Source organism: Patiria miniata, unplaced genomic scaffold (genome assembly GCF_015706575.1).
Source record: "Patiria miniata isolate m_02_andy unplaced genomic scaffold, ASM1570657v1 HiC_scaffold_6, whole genome shotgun sequence".
Lineage (NCBI taxonomy): Eukaryota > Metazoa > Echinodermata > Asteroidea > Valvatida > Asterinidae > Patiria > Patiria miniata.
The window spans coordinates 12854757-12880121 of record NW_024037073.1 but is presented as its reverse complement, the minus strand read 5'-3'; the positions used below and the strand labels follow the sequence as shown (position 1 = coordinate 12880121).

Sequence of the window (25365 nt, the reverse complement as noted above, 5' to 3'; positions counted from 1 at the left end):
ACTGCTGTGACTGGTCAAGAGCATAGGTCAATGTCTTCTCTGATGATTCTTCAATAGAACACCAATAAACTGGGTAAGGGTCAGGTCTGCTGTCATGTCCAGGTTTTCTGAAGGAGTCAGCAGTGGTTAACAGTGTCATAAGCAGCTGTAAGATCAACAAAGACAGTGCCGGTGATCTATTTTTTTCTGATGGAAGCCGTCCTCAATGTACTGAGTGAGGTTTAGAAGCTGTCCCGTTGTAGATTTGCCGGGACGGAAGCCTGCCTGCCTGTTCCTGTATCAGTTGTTTCTCAATGAAGAGGCAAGACGGTTCAGGAGGAATTGTTCCAGCAACTTGAATGTTTGTCCTAGAAGGGATTTGGGACGATAAGTTTTGACCTGCAGTGGGCCTGTCCCGGGTTTAGGAGGGCGATGACCTTCGACTCTTGCCACACTTTACGTATTGTTTTTGTGGCGAGGCAGGTGTTGAGGAGCTGGAGTAACCAATTTGAGGCGTTTGGTCCAAGATGTTTCAATTCTTCGGTGAAAATGTTATCCAGTTTGGTTGCTTTCCTGTCCTTTATTTATGCCAGTCGCAAGTTCATTAGCAGAGAAGTATTTGATGAAGCCAATGTCGAAGGCGGGGTCTTTCTGGCGGAGCTTGGGTTTTGGTCGCTTAGGAGAACGTGGCACTTAACCATTTAATAGCAGTTGTTGTGGGCTATTTGGTTGGTGGTGATGTTACAATGCTGTTCACTTAGCTCTGTGCGGTCATTGCTGAGCTTTTTGATTATACTCCACGCTTGGAGGCCATTATTGGCTTCTTGGCCATATTTGTGGTTACAACAAGGGATTGCCACAAGCTTTGAAGCTGTTCTTATATGGCTGTTATTAATTCCTCCCCAGCTGAAATTGTATCGACAGCAAGAGGTTCGTTTTCACTCAGGCGTTTGTATTTCAGCACTACGGGATGCTAAGCCTGGGATGTACTCAGTGCAGCAGCCCCTAGGGGTGTTCTTGCACCACCACATCAACAAACCAGAGTCAAAGTTATCGGGGTTACATCAACCTCAGCTATAGATGGTGTTTGAGCTTATTGGTGAAGCCTTCCCAGTTGGCCTTACTAAGTTGAAATGGCGGCGGAATGGAATTGTTGCGGAGAGACAGCAGCAGTTACTTTGATTCCAATAGGGCGATGTAGGGTCTTTGGAATGGCGTCAAGGACCATCTTGTTGCTAAGCGAGGCGATGTTGTGGCTCACAAGGGCTAGAGCAGGATTGAAACTTTATCTCCAGCCTCAACTGTGGAAAGACTTTGGCAGTTACGCATTGTGAATAAGGCTCAGTTGACTTGCTTCGGCCAGCGATTCAAAAGCGTTGACGTCTGTGATGGAATGAGAGCAAATGATGCTGCTGTGGCTATTAAATCCCCGATAATTATGCATGGCTTGGACTGTTTTGTGGATTGTGGCGGTGGCATTAGGAAGGGGCTTCCGGATGGTTTGTAGATGGATGTTGCTACTCCACCTAAGCTCAGTATTCAGAACTTTGATGTTCTGGTCATCAGATATGGAAGTTGACTGGATGACAGTCCCAGTTTTGAACCCTCCACCCCCCCCCAAAAAAAAACGCACTCCCATACTTCTCGTAGGGGCGCTCATCAGTGTCAGTGTCATACCGTGGATTTTTGGTCTGTTGTTGGGACCATGCATTTGGTGCATTTCTTGCAGGCAAAGGACACCGCACCTGGTGTTCTTGAAAAGAAGGTAGTCTACGTTGGCCATATCTCCTCAAAGTTAGCAGATATTACTGTCAGCGCCGGCCTTAACAAAGGCCCCACTACTGTGCCCTGCTGAGGTGGCGATGGCATCTGGAATTTGGAGAGACACCAGGAATTTGGGGAATCATCTTCTTCCTTCGTCGATTTTAATCAGATGAACAGCTCGTTGGTTGAATTGTTTTTGTTTCTTTGGTTGGAGTGGCACTGGGACTAAGAAACAGGAAATACCATTGGCACCAATAATAGCCAATGCGCTCGGCGCCGGACGCGGTTCTACGGGGGGGGGGGGGGGGTGCTAGGGGGGGGGGGCTGTAGCCCCCCCAAATTTTGTCTAGCCCCCCAAAAATAAATTCCGTAAAAAAAAAAGGCATTAGCAAAAAGAAGGATTGTGATGTAACACGCGAACGGTCTCCCCCTAAAGAAGAAATATCCGTGACAAGAGTGCATTAGTTAATATATTGTGAATGATTTTAGGATTTTTTTGGCGCTCCCCATTGAAAATATGGCATGAGCCCCCCCCCCCTCCCCCTATTGATTTTCGGAGGCCTAAGTGTCTGCAAAAAATAACCGGTCAACATTTCAGCACGCCCCCTGAAAAAAATTCTGGATCAACCGTGCTAGCCCCCCTAAAATATTGGTTCTAGAACGGCGCCTCAACAAAATAATGCAGGCTTCCATGCTTTCACTGGAGCTGAGCAGACGGGCAAGTTCGCGGTGAAGGGCAAGCTCAATTGTTGGCAGGCACTAAATTAGTGTTCTGCTGAGGTGTTATCTGCCTTTACTGCGTTGGGAGCTGCCTGCAAGCTAACAGCCGCAACAGAAGGAGGCATCAAGGCAATTGTATGCCAACCTGTCACGTTGCTCGAGTGACGACGATGATGAGGAGGATGATCCTTCAATTTAGTTCTGACACTGCAGCAGTTTGTACTGCTGGTATGGTCGGCCATGGACACAATGATCCTTTATAAACATTGGACAGATGAACATGTGTTTGCTGTACTGAGATCTATAAGTGTATGTACATGTATGTAATGTTCCAGCAAAAGACGTCATGTTAATAAATAGTCGAAAATACGTTGATATTTTACTGGAAAATTAAGCTGTTTATACTCCACACACTAACAGGACTTTAAAAACGCAAGCAGAGCAGTTACTTAATATAAGAAGCATTATTAAAACCCCAAAGGGGTAAATGGATATTTAATCAATACTTAAGCTCCTATTTCTAACACCATATTGTGTGCATTTTAACCGTTTTGGGGTATATTATGGAAAATAAGATTAAGGTATCAGAAAATGGTCAGAAAAAATGGCAACATCATTTTTTTGTAAGTTAAAACATCCCAGAAGATGGTCCAACCAATTGCCAAAAATTTACATTTCATGCCAACGGAAGTACATTGGCCCCTCCACTAGTATGGCCGTATTCGGAAATAGAAGTACTTGTACTCGGAATACAAGTACTCGTACTCGGAAGTAAAGGTACTCGCACACGGAGACATGTACTTGTACTCGGAAGTACAAGTACTTGTACTCGGTAACCTAAGTACTCGGCAGTATTCGGGTACTCGAAAAAAGTACTGATTATAACAACACTGTACGGAACATTCGAGCAACGTGAATATCAATATTGACACATTTTCAACGAGCACAGAATGATGAATTCGATGAGGGGAAGACCCATACCCGAATGAGAAATGTCGTCTGGTTGCTAGACAATGGCAAACTAGCCCATGTCTGTTTTCCTTGCTTGTCAATTATAAGCTGTGGCAGATGCAATGTGCTGTCAGTCATTGCACATTGATTTGGTTTGGATGAGCTTTTACGCAGTTGCTTAAAACACCCCAAAGATGTAAGTGTATAGTATGCATGAGAAATCGTCTGAATATTGTCAGGTTCGTTCACAATTTGGTATTCAAGTTCGCAATTGGATATGTGGTGTTACAATGAAACCGTGGTCTGTGAGATTCACTTAACAATGTGAATGTATTCACCCAATGGTCTATATATAGTCCGATTTAGTTACTTGAGTGTATTTAATTAAATACGAAATGAAGATTTAGAATTTCGCGAATAACGTTCGAGTTGACTTTAGGTATAACTGGAAATGTCAGTTTCCTGCAGAATAGGCAGTATAAACCAGAATTCATCAATGACTTTTAAAACCTTTTTTTCTACTCAGGGCATCCCGGCACATTTTGGCTACGCCTGCTGGACATTTCCATATGTCTTTGCTTTGTAACCGAAGTCGACTCACTGATATTACCGCCGACTTCAAACGTGGTCATCTCTTGGCCTACTTGGAGAAGAAGAAGAATAAAGCGGAACGTCACGCCATTCGTAACCTTCTAGGCGTGCTCGCTTACAGGCAAGAAAACGACCGTCGGGGCGCCTTGGATTACTTCAATCACATCCTCTCTCCGGGAGAAGACCCAGACAACCTGAACGCCATGGCCAACCGTCATTTTGTGATGTCTGCGTCCAGAGGTGGAATTCCCGCGGCTGCCTCTGAGCCTGATTTATCTACAGAAGAAGGCAAGAGGGCACAGGCCAGGAGATACGCCGAACAAGCCTTTGCCCTCATTGACGAAAAGAACAACGATACTATGGATTACGAGCGATCCAGCAGAGCGCTCGAGCTTTGCAATCAGGCGATGGAGCTGGCGGGTCACCTCGTCGATCTAGACGAGAGCAATGATTGGAAGTACCTGTCTGGAGAAGCCAACTACGAGATGTTACAGAAAACAATGAGAAAAATAGAGACACACGACGAGGCCTGTCAAGCTTTGGAGAATGCAGTCTGGAGCTTTTGGATCCTAGCCGAAAATCCATCTGCGGATATCTACATGAAAGGCTCAGCCTGGGTCCGGATTGGTTTCATTTTCCGCAGGGCATCGGAATGGGATGTGCAGATAGGAGACGTACCAGAATCTCTGGCGGAATTTATCGATGACCCGGAAAGATGCGTGCGCAAGGCGAGGGAAATAGCACCAGATTCTCCTCAGGTTCTCAATCATCTTGCCTTTTTTCGTGGCAAAGCTGGTGATGTGGAAGAAGCTCTGAGGCTATACGAGGAGTCCATCCTTCTACCAAGCACCAACGAGAATTTCTTCGCGTACTCAAGCAGGGCCGAACTCTGCCTCGAGCAACACAAACTTGCCGTCAGCGCAGATACTCCCGATCAGAAATACCTTGATCAAGCCAAAGACGACTTGGAGTACATCCTTACGAAGCACGAATCTCCTTGGGTTTATACGATGCTGGCTGATGTGTACCTACAAATGGCTCAGATCACCATCGACTCAGTAACAAGACGGGAGTTCCTCAACAAGGCTCTGTACAACTGTTTCATGTCGGAGAACTGCCAGAGAGGTAACGAACAGTTCCAACTTTACCCAATCCGCGGACGATGTCGGTGCTTACTCGGCCAGCATACAAGAGCAAGGGTGTCATTCAGACTGGGAATGAAATGCGAAAAGAGATTGGGCTACAAGTGGGGAGAATGCGGAAGCCTTCTGGCCGATTGCGAAGATCACCATCGTCTGGGAGACGACTGCTAGAGATGTCCAGAGACCAGTGGCTTATCCAGGTACTGTAGGGGGATGTTTCACAGGAAACAATAATTATTCTGAAATCTTGAATCAAAAGTCCACGTACAGCAATATTATGATAAAGTTTTACTTACATGGGACTGCAGTTGACGTTCAGTGGAGTAAAATCCCTAGGGAGAAAGGAAGATAGTTCTCCACGCTCCAGCTGGTATATTATTTTGTAGCTTTCAAGAAAAGGGAAAAAACCACGGTATACATGTATTTACAAATGTGCATCTTTGTTTTTCTTTTAAAATAAATTCTTCATGAAACCGACTGGCACAAATTTGCAACCAAAAGATGTATAATACAACATTTAGGTTACTTTAGGCGCTATTTGTATAGTGATGATGTCTACTGTTTGTAACTGAAAATGTTTAATCTAGAACTCATTAAATCATAATGTAACTTCATTGGTTAAGTCGAAAGTATAGCTTTGTGAACTGTTAAGTTGAAGTTTTTCGTGGTAAGTCTTGATATTTGTAGCGGTATATACATTCTGGAAGTTCATATATTTTGAAGTTTGAGACTGTTAATCGTGTGTATTATTTGTAACGTAGACTGTCATCAACCCTTCACTTTTCACAAAGAAAATGCGTAGGTTTAGCTCTGGAAAAGGTTTGTAGTTTTTGAACCCGGAGAAGCTGCATGTACATAATGTAATACATATTTGTTAAGTCATCACCAGTAATGAAGTGTATTTGTTTCCTCATCTTGTTCATGTTATTGCCATTATATAATGTAGGGGACTGTAGCGTATAACTGAATTAGCAAGACTGTACTTGTCATAACATACACGAATATTTCACACGGAAAGAAGACCGATTGGGAGGAGTTTCCTCGGGTACGGGTTGCGACAGAAATATCGTGAAATTGTTTTAGGAAGTGTTCTCCTTTGATTCCATGTATATAGCCCCAAACACACACATCGGTGCATACTGTAAATAATCGCGTGGAAAACACAAACTGTTTCCGCTGTTCTTACTGTATATAGATATACATTCTAGTGTTAGAAAAATAATACTCTGGCAATTCAAAGCAAACACTCTCAGCTGTATGCTCACCGTTTTCCCTCTTGCGACACCGTGATGTTTCGTTATCAACATATTAGTTTTAGAAATAAGATTTTAGGTGTGTTTTTTCATTCTTCGATGATGTGTTGCTCAGAATAATAATGTTTTAAATAACGTTATAACGTCGCTTTGTTCCTCAATATCTAAGAAATGATTACCATATATTGGATGATAATCGCGGAAACGACTAGGCAAACAGACACTCAGTTAGGAACCATCAAAACATCAAACTGTGTATTTTGTTTAACGCTTTCCTTTAAAATGTACCTTTGTGTTCCATTTCACCTCATTTTCAATTTTCGTTTTGCCATTTGGAAGGTCTTTATTGATGCCGTTTGCTAGAAGTTTGGATTTTTTTCTGTCGTGAAGTTTCTTTTACTTGGTGATTCGCTCAGTTTTCCGGAAAAGCATGGGTAATTTTAAATGTTTAAAGAAGTGCACTTTTCAATAAAATTATTCAAAAAGGGATGTCAAATATAGTTTTAAGAGGAGTTGCACAAAAACAAAAACATTGTGTTTCTATAAGAAAAAAAATAATCGATGGCTTCTTATAAACTGTGTGTCATTAGCATGATTGGGCCCAATTTCATGGCGTTGCCTAGTATACGATTTCCTATTATTATGTACAGATTACTGTTTATTATTTTCGAGAGTGCCAAATTTATAGTTTTTCATTGTTTACTCATTTTCAAAGGTTTTGGTCACTAGAAACCAATATACTGTTTTAAATAAAAGATGCGTTTCCCATGCTGTATGTATTCGAATTTCACTTTCATGACACATCGAACCAAAATCCACCAACGTTAGTTGTTCAGTTTATTTCTAAACAAAATTCGAACGATTTGCAGACAATTTGGCTCTCGTAGTGCAGGTTCATTTGTTAATTTGTGCGCAAAATGAACGACATTTAGAGGGTTGTAGACGCCCGATATTGGAATGAAGTTCCGCCCCCCCCCCCCCCAATACAAATTGAAAATATGTCAGGAAAATAAATCCGTATTGTTAACATCGGATGTGACGTTTGATGCACTTATTGTTTACCTCGCAGTACGCGTTTCCAGCAGTGAATGAAACCATCCAAATTCTGTCGAAAAGAAACACAACTGTAACTGGAATAAAGACGAGCACCAACATTTTGTACCCTAAATTCCGTCTCGTGATTATAACATAAAACCGCAGATTTTCGTAAAGTTGCGTGGCCTAATAAATATTCTATTTCAAGGTTTACACTATTGCTGAAAACCACGTTGGATTTTAATTTAATAATGCACTTTTTTCGTGTTATGGAGCAGAAAAATGGGTAATAGCATGTAATGTTGCAAAGGGCAAAAGACTCGATTGTGCAACACGCATGCGCTGTTTACTATTGATCTGATGCCTGAATGTTTGCATCCGAGAATAAACACTGCCCACACCTTGTCACTTGACACATATCTTCGGTTGCTTGGAACACATTAGCAAACATTTACAAACATGCCATGCTTATTGTCTGCACTTTAAAGGGAACCAATGGTGGTTGAATCTAATTACAGTACTTAAAGGTAGGGGCTGATACAATGTGCTTAGCCCACTCAGCATTACTTACTAAGACGCTTGGCCTTCTGCCCCTTTTTCCTCGCCCATTTCTAATAACTATAAGTCCAAAATATTGTGGGTGCAGGCGTACCCCCCTCCCCCACCCCCACCCCCCATAAAATCGTCACTCCTCTAGTGCCCTCCCCATTAAAAATGTGTTAGTCCTGTAAGTGGTCATGGTGACGGGTTTAGCAGAAATTACCCCCGGCAAGGCCCCAACCCATTACCATCACACATCCAACGACGCGCGCGCTGACCAGAGACCGACTTTTTTTTTTTGGCCTTACCGACACAATATCGGTTAATTTGCGTGACATTATCGGTTGGTGATACATTATCCGTTGGTTACTACCCCACAGTTGTAACACAGGACTTACTTGTAAATATTTGCATATGAATGAGCCTTTTTTTGCCAAGTGGGTGTATTTTTGTTGCATTTTATTTTAGTTTGTCGGCTTAATAAACAACCTTCAACCAACTGGGACTATCAAGTTGTTTTTTTTTTCAGCACTCGTTTTATTTTATTAACTTTATATTTAATACGTATGAATTTAGTAAAAATTTACAAACAAATGTATTTTTCTTTAATATAACATATGGAAATCGTTATTGCATGTGGAAAACTGGAAACTGTTGTTAAAAGCTTGCTTTGTATCACACTCTAAAAAATAGTTGCTCAATATTGGGTAAAATTACTACCTTTTCGAGAGTAAAAAGGGAACATGGTCGTCAACTTGTGTACTTTTTTTTACACAACAGCTAAAGTGTAGAAAAGTACCCATTTCAGTGTAACTTTTACCCATAATTGTGTTCCGTGTTTGCACAACAAAGTTGGGTAAGAAAGTTTACCCATGTGACGACCATGTTCCCTTTTTACTCAATTATTGGGTAAACTTTACCCAACCCTCCTTTTACCCAAGTGTTGTGTCAGTTTCTTACCCAGATATTGGGTTCTAATTTTTACCCTGCATTGTTGGGTTCTAAATTTACCCATCACTTGGGTTGTTTTTAAATTAGTTGTTGTGTACCTTTGTTATTGACCCTTGCGGTTTTATTCAACTTTGAACTCTGCAAAGTGAATTGCATGCTAGAGACAGCAATCGCGAGGGATTTCAATAACTGAGTCCTGGGTTGGAAAGTCAGTAAAATGAATAAGATGATATTTCCCGAAATATGGTGCTGATGCATGAGGACTATTACGAGGAACGTGGGCTAAATGATGGGCAGGGGTGTTAGAATTTCCCTCAATCAACTCATTCAAAAACAATGCCCCAAATGTCGGTCACTTTACTCCGTGTTTCTAGATCTGAGAACACTCACTATACGGTGCATGAAACGCATGCATCATGTGCATGGAATCGTGGATGGCAGAGCCGTGACGTCCAAGTTGCATGTCTAAATAATAAGCATGTCACTTGTCCAATCTCTCCGATATTAATCCTCATACATCAGGATCGCATTTAGAGGAAACAACACTAAAATTCTTTTCACTGACTTACCTGGAACAAAGAAATCACGTCTTCAAAATCCCCAAATTGTTAAAGGTCTCACAAATGGTGGCCATTTTGTACATGAGTGATACGCGTGCACAATATTGGGCAAACGTTGTCACGTGCGTCAGTTTACCCCGCACCGTGGTAACATTTTACTAATGTCGTGGTAAATTCTACTCTTCGACGTGTTCAATGAAAGAATTGTTACACAGTTGTGGGGTAAATTCAGTTTCTTTAACCCATCACTTGGGTAATAATACCATGATTTTAACTTTTTTCCTGTGCTGCTTGGACTTGTAGTCAATGTTGGGTATTATTTTACCTTTTCATGTGTAACACATTTGACACAAGTAGGAGGTACAAGCGAAATTTTCATTTTGCTCAATATTGAGCAGAAATGACACAATTTTTTTACACAACAGTTTTACACAACATAAATTTACACTTCTTTTTTAGAGTGCAGTGAGGTCAAATATTGTGTGTACAAAATATTTTACAATGGCCTTGTTCCACTTTGATAGACACTAGTCAGTGTTGATATTTGTGTGCTTCCAACAATCACAGCAGATACTATTACCCCCATTCCATGCCAGCTGATGAAAATAACTGTAGCACATTGAAAGCCAATTTCTCTCCTTTCTCAGTGTGTAGGCCAACCTTCAGTGCTTTAAAGTTTAAAGAAACTTCAAGTTTAGTACAGAAGAAACAAACGCTGGAGTTTGTGTCCTTCCCTATTTCAAATCACTTACATTCAGCTGATTTGTGGGCTGACAGTGCCGAAGTATAAACGTCTAATATATGTGTAAATACATATTATCCAGAAACAAAAAGAAAAGTTTTGTGTTCAAATGAAAATGTCAGACTCGATCTTTCCACTCTATTTTCTTTGTTCTCAAGTGCAGATTCAGATTATCCAATAACTACAGTGGATTCGTATTATCATTACAATTTTTCTCAAATATATCATCGGAAAAGTGTTTCCATTAACATTTCAGAATGGGTGGCAATTTTTTTTAATCATAATCTTCAGGATTCTTACAGAAATGTTCATGTCAAAGTCTTCCAGACTATGTTCTCTACACTCTTAATTAACTGTGGATTCATATTTTCTAGTAATATTGTGTATATGCTTCACGAGCACAGGACCTCCACTCTTTGGGGTGACATATCCTTTACTGCAGCATCAGCCCGAGTGTGGAGCCAACTCCTTCTGGCTATCAAATCATCTCCATCCATCACAACATTTAAGACAAACATAAAATCTCACCTGTACAAACAAGCTTACTCTCACAACACAATCCTAACTGGACTTTCTCCTCAAGCGCCATGAGCGCCTTTTTAGGCGGATACCGGCGCTTTACAAATGTTCTTTTATTATTATTATTTGTTATTATTAGTATAACTGAGAGTAATCTGTCATAGAATGTATACATTCTTGCAATATGTACAAACTACCAAACTGCATTATATTGAACTACAATAATATAAACTGCTCTTTGTATAAGAGCTATTTGTTTTAATTTGCATCATAAAATGTGAGGTTTTTTTTTACTTTTGCTGTACAAAATTTCACAGATTACTTTACAAAAAAATTATATATACGTTTAAAATGAAAACGTTTCTAGCTTGTAATAAAATTGCTCACTGGACTATGTACATAATTTGTGTCGGGAAATATGAACATATATATAACACAGATTGCATCAATCCATTTGATGGAAAACTCCCGACTTTCAGAAAACATGCTTTATTTGAAATTCCATTATTCACTAAAGGTCTTCAGGGCTGAACAAACGAATTTAAGGTTTGTATTTGCATCAGTGAAAGCTTAAAAAATATCTCATCGAGTGCTCTGTACGACAGACAAATTTCAAATTGGCAGCCAAGCATGCAGAGGGTACGTTGGTTGATATTTCTTCTTCTTCATGTCTTTGTTATCCTCAACACAAAATATCACAAACCCCTCATTTTCAAAGCTGATTTGATATTTTGTCTATAAAGGGCATAGTGTTTTCCTTTGACACCTTACAGCTTTTATCGATTTTGTTTTGTGGAATTTGGAAAATAATTTTATCATTTCTAATAAAAATTTGACCAGACTGAATTGTTCTACAGTACTGATGTAGTCTTTGCATAGTATTAGTTTGACATATCTGAAATTATATCATCTTCTTGTAAAACACTATCTGTTGGATGTATGACTTTGCTGTTGCCGTGCTGCGTGTTATTTTCAGAAATCATTTCAGAATGTGGTGGAGTTGTTTGGGTTCAGTTTTGGCCCAAGTCATGCACATTGTGTTCAGCCTGTTGACCCTCGAGGTGGCCGTACTGGTTTCAGTTCATCCTATAATCGTCCAATTTCTGCGTTGTCCAGCTCTCGGGCCTTTTGGCACAGGGCAAATGGGCAACAGCAGCTCAGTGTTAGGCAGTCATCGCAGATTGAACCCTGGATCGGATATAGAAACAAAATGTTGGAATTAACTGAGAAATTACCAAAAAAACAGCTTTCTAAACCCAACACGGTACCTTCACCAGTGCTCAACTAAATGAGCTGTCTAGCTTGTCTTATATCAGCAGTCTTCCGTAATGTATTGAGCACCTGCGGCCTGCCTTCATTATAGCTGGAAGTTCTATTAGTAAAGTTCCAATATCTTGTTCCCGAGGTTCTACATTTCAATCTAGCCAAGGCGAGCCGAGGGAAAATCGAAAATAGAATGCTCCGTGGATCACAAGGAAAGTCTACACTTCACCACGGGTTAAGCAGTCAATGTTTATACCATCCCTCATCAGCAGTGATGGCTCTACATCATAATTCTTTCTTTTTAGGGGAACTACACAAAATAAACTTCTTGACAGTTCCTGACCTCAATGTTTTGCTGCATCCGAAGCTTTGTTCTCAGCGCAAAGACTCCTCCCGGAACACAGGCCACGACACAACAGGACTCCCCGAGCTGACGGGCCAGTGAACAGGCCAAACACGGTGTGCACAGCGCGCCCAGTAAACCTAATCAAATATATCAGAAGATGGGTGCCGGGGAAATAATTACATTATGTGGAAATCATGTTGAAGATCTCAGCGTTAATGGCCAAACGTAACTTTGACTCGGCACTTCAAACTATACACAAACGAGCAGAACGCGACAATAATCATTAGAAACACAACCATGCTCAAACAAACAGGCTTGTGCCATCCTTTTTAGATATCTACTTAGAAACCTACTCCAGCATCAATAGTTTCTAGAATTTAGCTTTTTTCCCATGGTATTTATTTTTTGGCCTTGGTGATACATTTTTGTATCAGTACATGAAAAAGTCTAAGAACAAAAGTTATGCACAAATATGTTTCAGTTACCAAAAAAATCGGGTTCACATTTTTAACACCCCCCCTCCTCCTCGTAATCTGAAAAGTGTGTTCCTAAAGTGGCATCACGGAAACAGCGCCCCCAGTTGTCAGAAAAAGCAGGGGTGTTTTAAATGTTATAAAAAGTGGACTTTACTAAATAATTAACGAAAAAGAGGATGTCTCATAATTTTTATACAATTTGGGGAAATGGATATATGCACAAAATAAGTTCCATCCTAAACTTTATGTCATGCCCCTTTAGCAAGGAGCTCGATCCATGATATTATTTGAGTGGTTGGTTGAACAACTTAGTCAAAATATTGACTGGTTTTCCCAGTTATTGGAAATTGACTAGGGATTTAGTTAAACAAGCAAAGTTTCATACTATGACTAGAAAAGTAGTTGGGTTCTACTCCAATTTTAGTTATTTGCACAACTATTTTTTCAAAGTCAATAATACTGACTGGAAAAAATCTAGTCAGATTGACTGATTTTCAGTTGCACCCAGCTGACCCTGAATGGCTAGTCAAATTTGACTGGTTTCTAGTCAAATCTGACTAATGCTTTTTTAGAGGGATATGTAAACGCAGCTGCTAGCTTACACGTGTGTTCGTCCTCCATACATCCAAAGAGTTTAGTGGACCAGTCCGAAGTTACCTGCATATAACCCACCAAAAAGAAGAAAAAACAACGAAGATAAGTGCATCAAGTCATAAAGACTGGAAACAAAGGCAATCTAAAATTCTTGGAAAGACGTTTATATATAGTACCCTGCAGATTAAAAGAAAGTTAATAATAATTATTTTAATTTTCAAAAGCATTACTAGTTTCAAAGACAAAAAAGGAGGATGGCGGTAAATGGAAGCGGGCAGGGACGAGAAACGTGTTTCCTTACATACGGGTAGGCCTAGTCTGTTCTTATTTGAAGTTGATTTCTGAGAGCCAGGCCGATCCAAATTAAAAACATTCAAATTTAGCTCACAGCCAGTGGCTTCCGTCAGATCATACGGAGCATTAGAGCAATGTCAACATTAATGTTAAAATAGATGAGGGGAAGCCCCGTACCCAAATGAGAGCACTGTCTGGTTGCTGAGACAACAGAGACGGCGTCTATTTCCCTTGATTGGCATTATAAGCTGTACAAGACGCAGTGTGTTGTTAGTTGCTCCACATTGATTTGGTTTAGATGAGCGAATACATAATTATAGTTCCTTGGATAAAACCGGGGACGTGGCTCCCCCCCCCCAAACCCCGCCTCCTGAAAATTTGCCAGTCCTGTTTCACGAGCGGCCTTTTAATTCAATATTTTTTTTAGATTGTGCCGCCATGAAGAGCGCCACGTATTGTCCGCTAGTGTCCGCTTTGAAGGGCGCCCCCGTAGAAAGATGGTGTCCAGCCCATTCCCCTACTTTTCGATTTTACCGAGGTGACCGGTAAAAAAAACACCTGTCTATCTTTAGGACCGATGCTTCAGAAATTGCTCAGCCCTCTTTTCTATGGTGAGAACTCTGGCTACACCGCGATTCCAAACCAAAGACATTTCAACTTGGTTCACAGCCATCATGTGGCTTGACGGGAAGCCCCGTTAAATTCCGTATGGTTGCTGGACAACGGCAGACTAGCCAACGTCTGGTTTTATAAATATTGACACATTTTCAACGAGCAGAGTATGATGAAATCAATGATGGGAAGCCCCGTTTTCGAATGAGAAATGTCGTATGATTGCTGGACAAGCCAACGTCTGGTTTTATAAATATTGACACATTTTCAACGAGCAGAGTATGATCATGGAGGAAGGAATTAACGTTAATTCCTTCCTCAATGGTATGATGAAATCAATGATGGGGAGGCCCCGTATCCGAATGAGAAATAACCTATGGATTCTCGGAAACCGGAAACATATATATATATAAAGCCCATGTTTTCTTGCTTGTCATTATAAGCTCTAACGGATGCAGTGTGTTGTCAGTTGCTCCACCTTGTTGTGGCCTGGATGAGCGAACACATACTTCCTTGAATAAACACAAACATGTAAGTGTGAGAAATCGTTTTAACCGGCAATGAAGCTCGCAATTCGGCGTTAATGTTTGTAATGAAATACATGTATTTGGTGTTTTAATGAAACCTTGGTTTGTAAGTTTCATCGAACAATATGAATATCAAACTGTGTTCATCCAATGGCCTAGATAGTCAGATTGAGCCACTGGGTGTATTTAAATTCGAAATGAAGTATTTCAATTCCGTTAATAACGTTTGTATTGACTTGAGGTATAACCGAAGTCTCAAACTAAGACAGAATTCAGATATTGATTTTTATAATCTATTTTCTCAGGGCATCGCGGCGCACTTTGGCTACGCCTGTTGGACATTTCCATCTGTCTTTGCTTTGTAACCGAAGTCGTCTCACTGATATTACCGCCGACTTCAAACGTGGTCATCTCTTCGCCTACTTGGAGGAGAAAAAGAATAAAGCGGAACGTCACGCCATTCGTAACCTTCTAGGCGTGCTCGCTTACAGGCAACAAAACGACCATCAAGGCGCCTTGGATTACTTCAATCACATCCTCTCTCCGGGAGAAGACCCAGACAACCTGAACGCCATGGCCAACCGTCATTTTGTGATGTCTGCGTCCAGAGGTGGAATTCCTACGGCTGCCCCTGACGAGCCTGATTTATCTACAGAAGAAGGGAAGAGTGCACAAGCCAGGAGATACGCCGAACAAGCCTTTGCCCTCATTGACGAAAAGAACAACGATGCTATCGATTACGGGCGATCCACCAGAGCGCTCGAGCTTTGCAATCAGGCGATGAAGCTGGCGGGTCACCTCGTCGATCTAGACGAGAGAAATGATTGGAAGTACCTGGCTGGAGAAGCCAGCTACGAGATGTTAAAGAAAACAATGAAGACAAGTGAGACACACGACCAGGCCTATCAAGCTTTGGATGATGCTGTCCGGAGCTTTTGGACCATAGCGGAACATCCATCTACGGATGTCAACATGAAAAGCTCGGCCTGGGTTCGTATTGGTGTAATCTTTCACTTGGCATCGAAATGGAATGTGCAGATAGGAGACGTATCGGAATCTTTGGCGGAATGTATCGATGACCCAGAACGATGCGTGCGCAAGGCGAGGGACATAGCACCAGATTCCCCGCAGGTTCTCAATTATCTTGCTCTTTTTCGTAGCCAAGCTGGTGATGTGGAAGAAGCTCTGATGCTATACGGGGAGTCCATCCTTCTACCAAGCACCAAAGAGAATTTCTTCGCGTACTCAAGCAGGGCCGAACTTTGCCTCGAGCAATACAAACGTGCCGTCAGTGCAAATGCTGCCATTCGGAGATACCTTGCTCAAGCCAAAGACGACTTGGAGCACATCCTTCCGAAGCACGAATCGCAATTGGATTATGCGAGGCTCGCTGATGTGTACCTACAAATGGCTAAGATCACCGTCGACTCAGTAACAAGACGGGATTTTCTCATCAAGGCTCTGCACAACTGCTTCATGTCAGAGAACTGTCAGAGAGGCAACGAACAGGACCAACTCCACAATGTCCGCGGGCGATGTCTGTGCTTACTCGGCCAGCACAGAAGAGCAAGGGAGTCATTCAGGCGCGGTATTGAATGTGAAAGGAAGTCAGGCTGGTGGGGCGAGTGCAGGAAACTTCTAGCCGATTGCGAAGATCAGCATCGTCAGGGAGACGAAGACGATGGCTGAGACGCACCAGGAGCTATCCAGGTACTGAAGGGGAGGGAAGTGGGTTTTCACCAGGAACAATATACTGAAATCAAAAAGTCCATGTATACAGTCAGCTGGCAACAGAAACACATTGGGATCAACATTTATTTTACATCGGACTGCAGTTATAACGATCATCACCAAAATTCATATTTGAAAAAAGAGCAAAATCTCGAGGGAGAATGGAAGGGGTACTTCCCCACCCATCCTCAAGCATGCAGGGTGTGGTGTAGTTATTGATAACTGCACTTATTTATTTGATAACAATGCCTGGATCGAAGGTTTTTTTGGTGGGAGGTGGGAGAGCGAAAAATGAAATTGTAAATGTTTTTTTTTCTAGAAAAAAAGTAGCGAAGTTCCTCACCCTCAACTTGTATATTTGTAACATTCCAGAAAAGAAAACAATAGTTACAAATGTTCGTCAAAGCATTTTTGTTCGTCGATTCATTTTAAAACGATTTAAGCACATCCAAACGACATGCGATGGTTTAAAACTAAACGTCTTCATGGAACTGGCTGTCGGAAAAATTACAACAATACGATTTACAAATGTTATGTTTATAACAGGGGCATCAATCGCTTCTCAAAAGTGGGGGGGGGGGACATACCTTGATCAGAAATAATGCATGCGCGAAGTGCGAAGCCCTTACAGCGTGGGGTTCGGGGCCCGCTTAAGGGCCCGGAAAAAAAATCGGATTCTAGATGTTCATGTGGTGTGATCTGAGGCAATTTCTGACCACTTTAACCAATATTTTTTGAGCAAAAGATAATGATTTAAACATCATTTTCGAGGTTGAAGTCATTGAATAAGCTATTATATTCTCAGCTAAAGGCGTGGGGTTCGGAGCCCGCTTAATTAAGGGCCCCGAAAAAAATTGATTCTAGATGCTCTGTGGTGCGATCTGAGGCAATTTCTGACCACTTTAACCAATATTTCCCCAGCAAAAGATAATAATTTGAAAATCATTTTCGAGGTTGAAGTCATTGAATAAGCTATTAAATTCTAAGCTAAAGGCGTGGGGTTCGGGGCCTGAGGGCTCTGTGGTGCGATCTGAGGCAATTTCTGACCACTTTAACCTATATTTTCTTAGCAAAAGATACATTGTAGTACATAATAGGGCCCTGTAAAAGTGTTGTCAGTTGCTCCAAATTGATTTAGCCTGGATTAGCCAACACATAATTACAATTTTAATAAAAAGAGAGGGGGCATCGCCCCCAGACGCCCCGTCCCCAAGAGCCCCCCCCCCCCATTTTTTTTTGCACGTCCCCGGAAATTCACTTTTTCACGAACGGCTTTTTTTCACGAGTGCCCCTTTGTTAAGAGCGCCACCTTTTGTCCGCTTGTGTCCGCTTTGAAAAAACGCCCCGTGGAAAGATAGTGTCTAGTCCCCCCCCCCCCCCTTTTGATTTTACGGAGGCCAGGTGACAGGTGAAGACAAGTTCATTTTGCGACGGATAACCTTAACCCAAAATGCTTCTACAACTTTTCCAAAGAGGAGAAACCTTGTACAAGCGTTACATTCACTGTGTGGACTTCCGAACAAAAGAGGTCCACATAAACCAGGTAGCAGCGACGCGACGTTGTGTGGACTTGCCCACGTCCACACAATGTTTCCCCCTCTCTGGAAAACAGGTTTAGAGGCATTTTGGGGTTAGGTTTATCCAAGGCAAAATGAAGAGAAACACTTGAAAAATCATCACGGAAAAAAAATGGTGGAAACTGTTTTCACAGTGTGAGTAAAATGATTTTTTTTGCAGGTTTTTTTTTCTTATTTACACGAAAACAAAGGAATGTCCACACTAGGTATGTAACGTAAAAATGCGTGCGTTTGTTTGTGGTCGGTAACATGGAATCGAGAACAGGAACCAAATCGAGGACGACATCGATTAGAAAACGTGTACCAAACCAACGAGAGCTGTTGCGGAAAAAAGTTAGTACAAGCAAAGCAAAGGGAAGAGGAACAAAAGAAATTTTAACAATGTCAGTATCAGTCTTCAATGATTAAGATAGTCATATTGAGTCATTTGGGTATAACCTTTATTTAAATACGAACTGCAGAATTTCAATTTCGTGAATAATGTTTGTGTTGACTTGAGTTATAACCGAAGTCTCAATTTACTGATGTGGTATATAAGCCATGCAGAGTTCACCTATGGATTTTCAAAATGTTTTTTCGCAGGGCATCCCGGCTCATTTTGGCCACGTCTGCTGCTTACTTGGAGGAGAAGAGGATGAAAGCGGAACGTCACGCCATTCGTAACCTTCTAGGCGTGCTCGCTTACAGGCAACAAAACGACCGTCAGGGCGCCTTGGATTACTTCGATCACATCCTCTCTCCGGGAGAAGACCCAGACAACCTGAACGCCATGGCCAACCGTCATTTTGTGATGTCTGCGTCCAGAGGTGGAATTCCCGCGGCTGCTCCTGACGAGCCTGATTTATCAACAGAAGAAGGGAAGAGTGCACAAGCCAGGAGATACGCCGAACAAGCCTTTGCCCTCATTGACGAAAAGAACAACGATACTATGGATTACGAGCGATCCAGCAGAGCGCTCGAGCTTTGCAATCAGGCGATGGAGCTGGCGGGTCACCTCGTCGATCTAGACGAGAGCAATGATTGGAAGTACCTGGCTGGAGAAGCCAGCTACGAGATGTTACAGAAAACAATGAGAAAAATAGAGACACACGACGAGGCCTGTCAAGCTTTGGAGAATGCAGTCTGGAGCTTTTGGATCATAGCCGGAAATCCATCTGCGGATATCTACATGAAAGGCTCTGCCTGGGTCCGGATTGGTTTCATTTTCATTTTCATCTTGCCTTTTTTTCGTGGCAAAGCTGGTGATGTGGAAGAAGCTCTGATGCTATACGGGGAGTCCATCCGTCTGCCAAGCGCCAAAGAGAATTTCTTCGCGCACTCAAGCAGGGCCGAACTCTGCCTCGAGGAACACAAACGTGCCGTCAGCGCAGATGCTCCCGATCGGAAATACCTTGATCAAGCCAAAGACGACTTGGAGTACATCCTTACGAAGCACGAATCTCCATGGGTTTTATACGATGCTGGCTGATGTGTACCTACAAATGGTAAGATCACCATCGACTCAGTAACAAGACGGGAGTTCCTCAACAAGGCTCTGTACAACTGTTTCATGTCGGAGAACTGCCAGAGAGGCAACGAACAGTTCCACCTTTACAACATCCGCGGACGATGTCGGTGCTTACTCGGCCAGCATAGAAGAGCAAGGGAGTCATTCAGACTGGGAATGAGATGCGAAAAGAAATTGGGCTACAAGTGGGGAGAATGCACAAGCCTTCTAGCCGATTGCGAAGATCACCATCGTCTGGGAGACAACTGCTAGAGATGCCCAGAGACCAGTGGCTTATCCAGGTACTGTAGGGGGATGTTTCACAGGAAACAATAATTATTCTGAAATCTTGAATCAAAAGTCCACGTACAGCAATATTATGATAAAGTTTTACTTACATGGGACTGCCGTTGACGTTCAGTGGAGTAAAATCCCCAGGGAGAAAGGAAGATAGTTCTCCACGCTCCAGCTGGTATATTATTTTGTAGCTTTCAAGAATAGGGGAAAAACCACGGTATACATGTATTTACAAATGTGCATCTTCGTTTTTCTTTTAAAATAAAATTCTTCATGAGACCGACTGGCACAAATTTGCAACCAAAAGATGTATAATACAACATTTAGGTTACTTTAGGCGCTATTTGTATAGTGATGATGTCTACTGTTTGTAACTGAAAATGTTTAATCAAGAACTCATTCAATCATAATGTAACTTCATTGGTTAAGTCGAAAGTATAGCTTTGTGAACTGTTAAGTTGAAGTTTTTCGTGGTAAGTCTTGAGATTTGTAGCGGTATATACATTCTGGAAGTTCAAATATTTTGAAGTTTGAGACTGTTAATCGTGTGCATACTGCCTATTATTATATGTAACGTAGACTGTCATCAACCCTTCACTTTTCACAAAGAAAATGCGTAAGTTTAGCTCTGGAAGAGGTGTGTGAACCCTGTGAAACTACATGTACATAATGTAAGACATATTTGTTAAGTCATCACCAATAATGAAGTGTATTTGTTTCCTCATCTTGTTCATGTTATTGCCATTATAAAAATATAAGGGACTGTAGCATATATTTCTGAATTATCAAGACTGTAGTTCTAATAACATACACGAATATTACACATTGGAAGAAGTACGTTATATCGGGTACCGGTTGCGACAGAAATATCGAAAAATTGTTTTGAGAAGTGTTCTCCTTTGAACCCACGTAGCCCCAAAATACACATCGGTGCATGATGCATGTAAATAACCGCGTGGAAAACACAAACTGTTTGCGTCGCTTTGTTCCTCATTCTAGTGTCAGAAAAATAATACTCTAGCAATTCAAAGCAAACACTCTTAGCTGTATGCTTGTTATCAACATGTTAATTTTAGAATTACGATTTGACATGGTTTGTTTGTTCTTCGGTGATGTGGTGTTCGGAATAATAATGTTTTAAATGGGCCGTATCATAAGTCCGACGCCTCATAGGTCCGACGCCTCATAAGTCCGAAATTTCGGATTCATGAGGCGTCGGACTTATGAGGCATAACATTTTATTATTCCGCCTCATAGGTCCGACACCTCATAAGTCCAACGCCTCATAAGTCCGACGCCTCATAAGTCCGACGTCGGAAAAATGAGGCGTCGGACCTATGAGGCGTCGGACTTAATGAGGCGTCGGACCTATGAGGCGTCGGCTTATTGGCCTTTATTTGGTTGGCGGATGCAATTTTGTCGGACTTATGAGGCGTCGGACCTATGAGGCGTCGGACTTATGAGCGGACCCCTTTTAAATAACGTTGTAACGTCGCTTTGTTCCTCATTATCTAAGAAATGATCTCGATAAATTTGATGATAATTGCGGACACGACTAGGCAAACAGACTGTCAGTTAGGACATCAAATTCTGTATTTAATGCTTTCCTTTCAAATGTACCTTTAAGTTTCATTTTACCTTATTTGAATTTTTTGTTTTGCCAATATGAAGGGTTTTTTTTAGTGCCGTTTGCTAGAAGTTTGGATATTTTACTGTCGTAAATTTTCTTTTCCTTGGTGATTCACTATTGTTGAAGTATATGGCAGTAAGCCAATGAGCAACCCTTTCTCACAAATGTTTTCAATGAGCAAATCTTGGGTTAACAATTTGAACAGAAAACCCCAATTGTGTCTTACTAAAATGACATCTCAGCAACAGCGTCCTTAGTTGTCCAGAAAAGCATGGGTAATTTTAAATGTTTCAAGAAGTGCACTTTTCAATAAAATTGACCAAAAAGGATGTCAAATATAGTTTTAAGAGGAGTTGCACAAAAACAAAAACATTGTGTTTCTAAGAAAAATTTATCGATGGCTTCTTATAAACTGTGTGTCATTAGCATGATTGGGCCCAATGTCATGGCGTTGCCTAGTATACGATTTCCTATTATTATGTACAGATGACTGTTCATTATTTTCGAGAGTGCCAAATTTATAGTTTTTCATTGTTTACTTATTTTCAAAGGTTTTGGTCACTAGAAACCAATATACTGTTTTACATTAAAGATGCGTTTCCCATGCTGTACATGTATTCGAATTTCACTTTCATGACACATCGAACCAAAATCCACCAACGTTAGTTGTTCAGTTTATTTCTAAACAAAATTCGAACGATTGGCAGACGATTTGGCTCTCGTAGTGCGGGTTCGTTTGTTCATTTGTGCGCAAAATGAACGACATTTAGAGGATTGCAGACGCCCGATATCTGAATGAAGTCCTTCCCATTTCGTTACAATAAAAACATATCAACTGAAAATTCGTCAGGAGAATAAATCCGATTTGTTTACATCGGATGTGACTTGCAGCCATTGTTTGCCTCGAAGTATACGCGTTTCCAGCAGTGAATAAAGCCATCCAGTTAAAAGTTTTTTTTAATTGCAAACAAGTAATACGGTTCGACAACGCTTTCGAAAAGAAACATGAGTGAGCATGACTGGAATAAAGACTAGCACCAAAATGTTGTACCCTAGAAACCGCAGATTTTTGTAGTATTGTGTGGACTAAGTAATAAATATTAAGTTTCAAAGTTTACACATTTACTGAAAACCACGTTGGATTTTAATTTAATAATGCACTTATTGCGTGTTATGGATCAGAAAAAATGATACCGTGATGATGTAAAATTGTTGCAAATAATATCAAAGGGAATTTTCCGACTCGATTGTGCAACACGCATACACTGTTTACTATTGATCTGACGGCTGAATGTTTGCATCCGAGAATAAACACTGCCCGCACCTAGTCACTTGACATATTATCTTCGGTTGCTTGGAACACATTAGCAAATATGCCATGCTTAGTATCTGCACTTTAAATTAAAAGGAACCAATGGTAGTTGAATCTAACTACAGTACTGAAAGGTAGGGGCTGATACAAGGTGCCGAGCCCTGGCCTTCTGCCCCTTTTCCCATGCTCTTTCTCTCATAATAACTATAAGTCCAAAACATTGTGGGTGCAGCGCACCCCTTCCTCCCGAAGAAAAATCGTCACTCCCCCAGTGCCCTCCCCACTGAAAATGTGTTGGTCCTATAAGTGATCATGGTTAACGGGTTTAGCGGAAATTACCCCCGACCCACCACCATCACACATCCAACCCCCCCCCCCTCCCCTACCCGCCTCCCCCGGCAACGCCGCTGTTTCCAGGCCGTGTGCGCCGGCACGACATGTGGGAAAGAAAGTTCGTAGGTGCACAGAGGCGTAGCAAGGTTACTTTTATTGGGGGAGGGGGGGGGGGTAAAAAGTTCGTTAAGAGGCACTCACACATCTGTGCTGAAATGTACACGGGTTTTTTTTTCTCCGGACACTTGGCCTCCGTACAATCAAATTGTGGGTGGGGTGGGGTGGGGGGTAGGTACCATCTTCTAATGGGGGCGCTTTCAAACCGGCCAATCATGCACACTTATATTGGGCAATAGATGGCGATTTTCAAGGCGGCACAATTGCCGCACGAAATTCTAAAAAGGGCACTCGTAAAAGGACGCTGGTAAAAACGGGCACTTTTATTTTGTTTTTTTAAAGGGCACTTTTTTTAAAGGGCGCTTGTTTAAAAAAATGAGCACTCATCAAAATTATTGGGGTCGGGGAATGCTGGTTAGTAAAGGGCACTTGAATGGAAAAGGGCAGTCTTTACAAAATATTTTTTTTTGGGGGGGGGGGGATGGGCCCCTAGATCCAGAAATACAATCAATGAAGTGAAAGGGTGTATATTTTACTTGGGACACTTTCAATGCCTATTAAATGCATATTCAAAGCATAACCCAGATTCTGCAGTAACCCAAGTAAAATTGACACCCTTCCATCCCACTGAATTGATTGTATTTATGGATCTAGGGACCCAAATAGAATGGTATGAAAAGGAGTGGATTGCAAAATAGTCAGGCCTTAATGTATTATATAATTTCATTGAAGAAAAAAATGTTAGATGTGAGTTATGAATTCAAGTTTTCAGTGTGCAGTTGTTTGTTGGTCCTTGAAAGTGCTATCCGTTCTGTGATTTGAAGATAAATTGAGATTTTTCCTGATGATTTGTCATGTCTTTTCGGAAATTATAATTGGCAAAACATCATTTATGAAATGTGATATTTTGGGAAATTTCATAAGTTTTCATACTGAAGGTATAGAGCATTTTGTTGTTTCAGTGGTGTTGACCACATTGTTAGCCAGTATCAGCCAACTCCGAACAAACTCTTTCAAAATCTTTCATTTTTGGCGATGTATGACAACTGCGCATGCCTATTACCATGGTGCTATCCACAAAGCAATGCAAACTCTTTCTTCTAGCATTAGTGAGCACGGATCTTTATTATCCAGGCGCGGATCTAGGGTTGGGGGGGGGGTTTACAAAAAAACAGCTCTTTCCAAGTTTTCTTTCATATAAATTAATAAAAAAATAATGCGACTCCCCCCCCCCTTCCCCTCTGACATCCCCCCCCCCCCAAAAAAAGATACCTGGTAATAATGTCCGACTGTGCACAAAATACGGACAGAGCCAGCTTGGTTGGGGGTATTTGTACACCATTCTGTACTATAGTGTTAATAATCGTCGGATTTGAACAGCGCCCCCCATTGAAAGTATGGGGAAAACACCTGTCTACATTTCAGATTTTTTAGCTGATGACCCCCCCCCCCCCTGCAAAAAATCCTGGATCCGCCCCTGATCACCGTAGTGAGCAGCTAAGCAAGCTGGCCGCCAGGTGCTTTCTATATTGATAACACTTTGAAGTACTAGAGTTCTGACTCCTTCCGTTCATAAAAAACCAAAAGTTTCTGTGAGAATTTACATTTGATGTTGAAACATAGTGAAACATATTGCCTCCAATAATTTGTTGTCAGTTTATTATACATGCACAAGGCTGGTTTGTTCTTTCTTTGAAGTTCATTTCTGGGAGCCCACCTAACTTAAAGACACTGAAATTTGGCTCACAGTCAGCGCCTTGCCTCAAATCATACGGAACCAGTGTTGCAGTACTCGTACTCGGTACTCATACTCAAGTACTACTCGAGTACTTTTTTTCGAAGTACTCGTACTCGTACTCGAATGTCAAAGTACTCGTACTCGAAATGACGGCACTCGTACTCGGGCAGCAAAGTGCTCGTACTCGACATGTCAAAATAGTACTCGATCATCAAAGTAGTCGTACTCGAATAGTAGGTATAGACTGACTTACCACGGTCTTATTTTAGTATCGATACTTTCAGA

The 25365-nt window shown here is 41.5% G+C and overlaps 1 protein-coding gene and 1 long non-coding RNA gene across 2 annotated transcripts; one reads left to right on the top strand and one right to left on the bottom strand.

Moving 5' to 3' along the window:
- Positions 1-11120: 11120 nt before the first annotated feature.
- Positions 11121-13498, bottom strand: LOC119743547. The gene is made up of 3 exons (XR_005273051.1): positions 13435-13498; positions 12354-12493; positions 11121-11935 (listed from the first exon to the last, which is right to left on the bottom strand). It is a non-coding gene; the product is annotated as an uncharacterized LOC119743547 (long non-coding RNA).
- A 182-nt stretch (positions 13499-13680) lies between these two features.
- On the top strand, positions 13681-16548 carry LOC119743263 (tetratricopeptide repeat protein 22-like). Its single transcript, XM_038219665.1, has 2 exons — positions 13681-13733; positions 15231-16548. The coding sequence occupies exons 1-2, from the start codon at positions 13681-13683 to the stop codon at positions 16546-16548; spliced, it is 1371 nt and encodes a 456-aa protein (XP_038075593.1).
- The last annotated feature ends 8817 nt before the right edge of the window (positions 16549-25365 follow it).

Excerpts from the sequence above, each read along its gene's own strand:
- LOC119743263 (XM_038219665.1), top strand. The coding sequence starts at position 13,681 with ATGGCGGTAAATGGAAGCGGGCAGGGACGAGAAACGTGTTTCCTTACA. Across the intron at positions 13,734-15,230 it reads ACGTGTTTCCTTACATACGG|TCGTCTCACTGATATTACCG; the intron begins GTAGGCCTAGTC and ends TTGTAACCGAAG.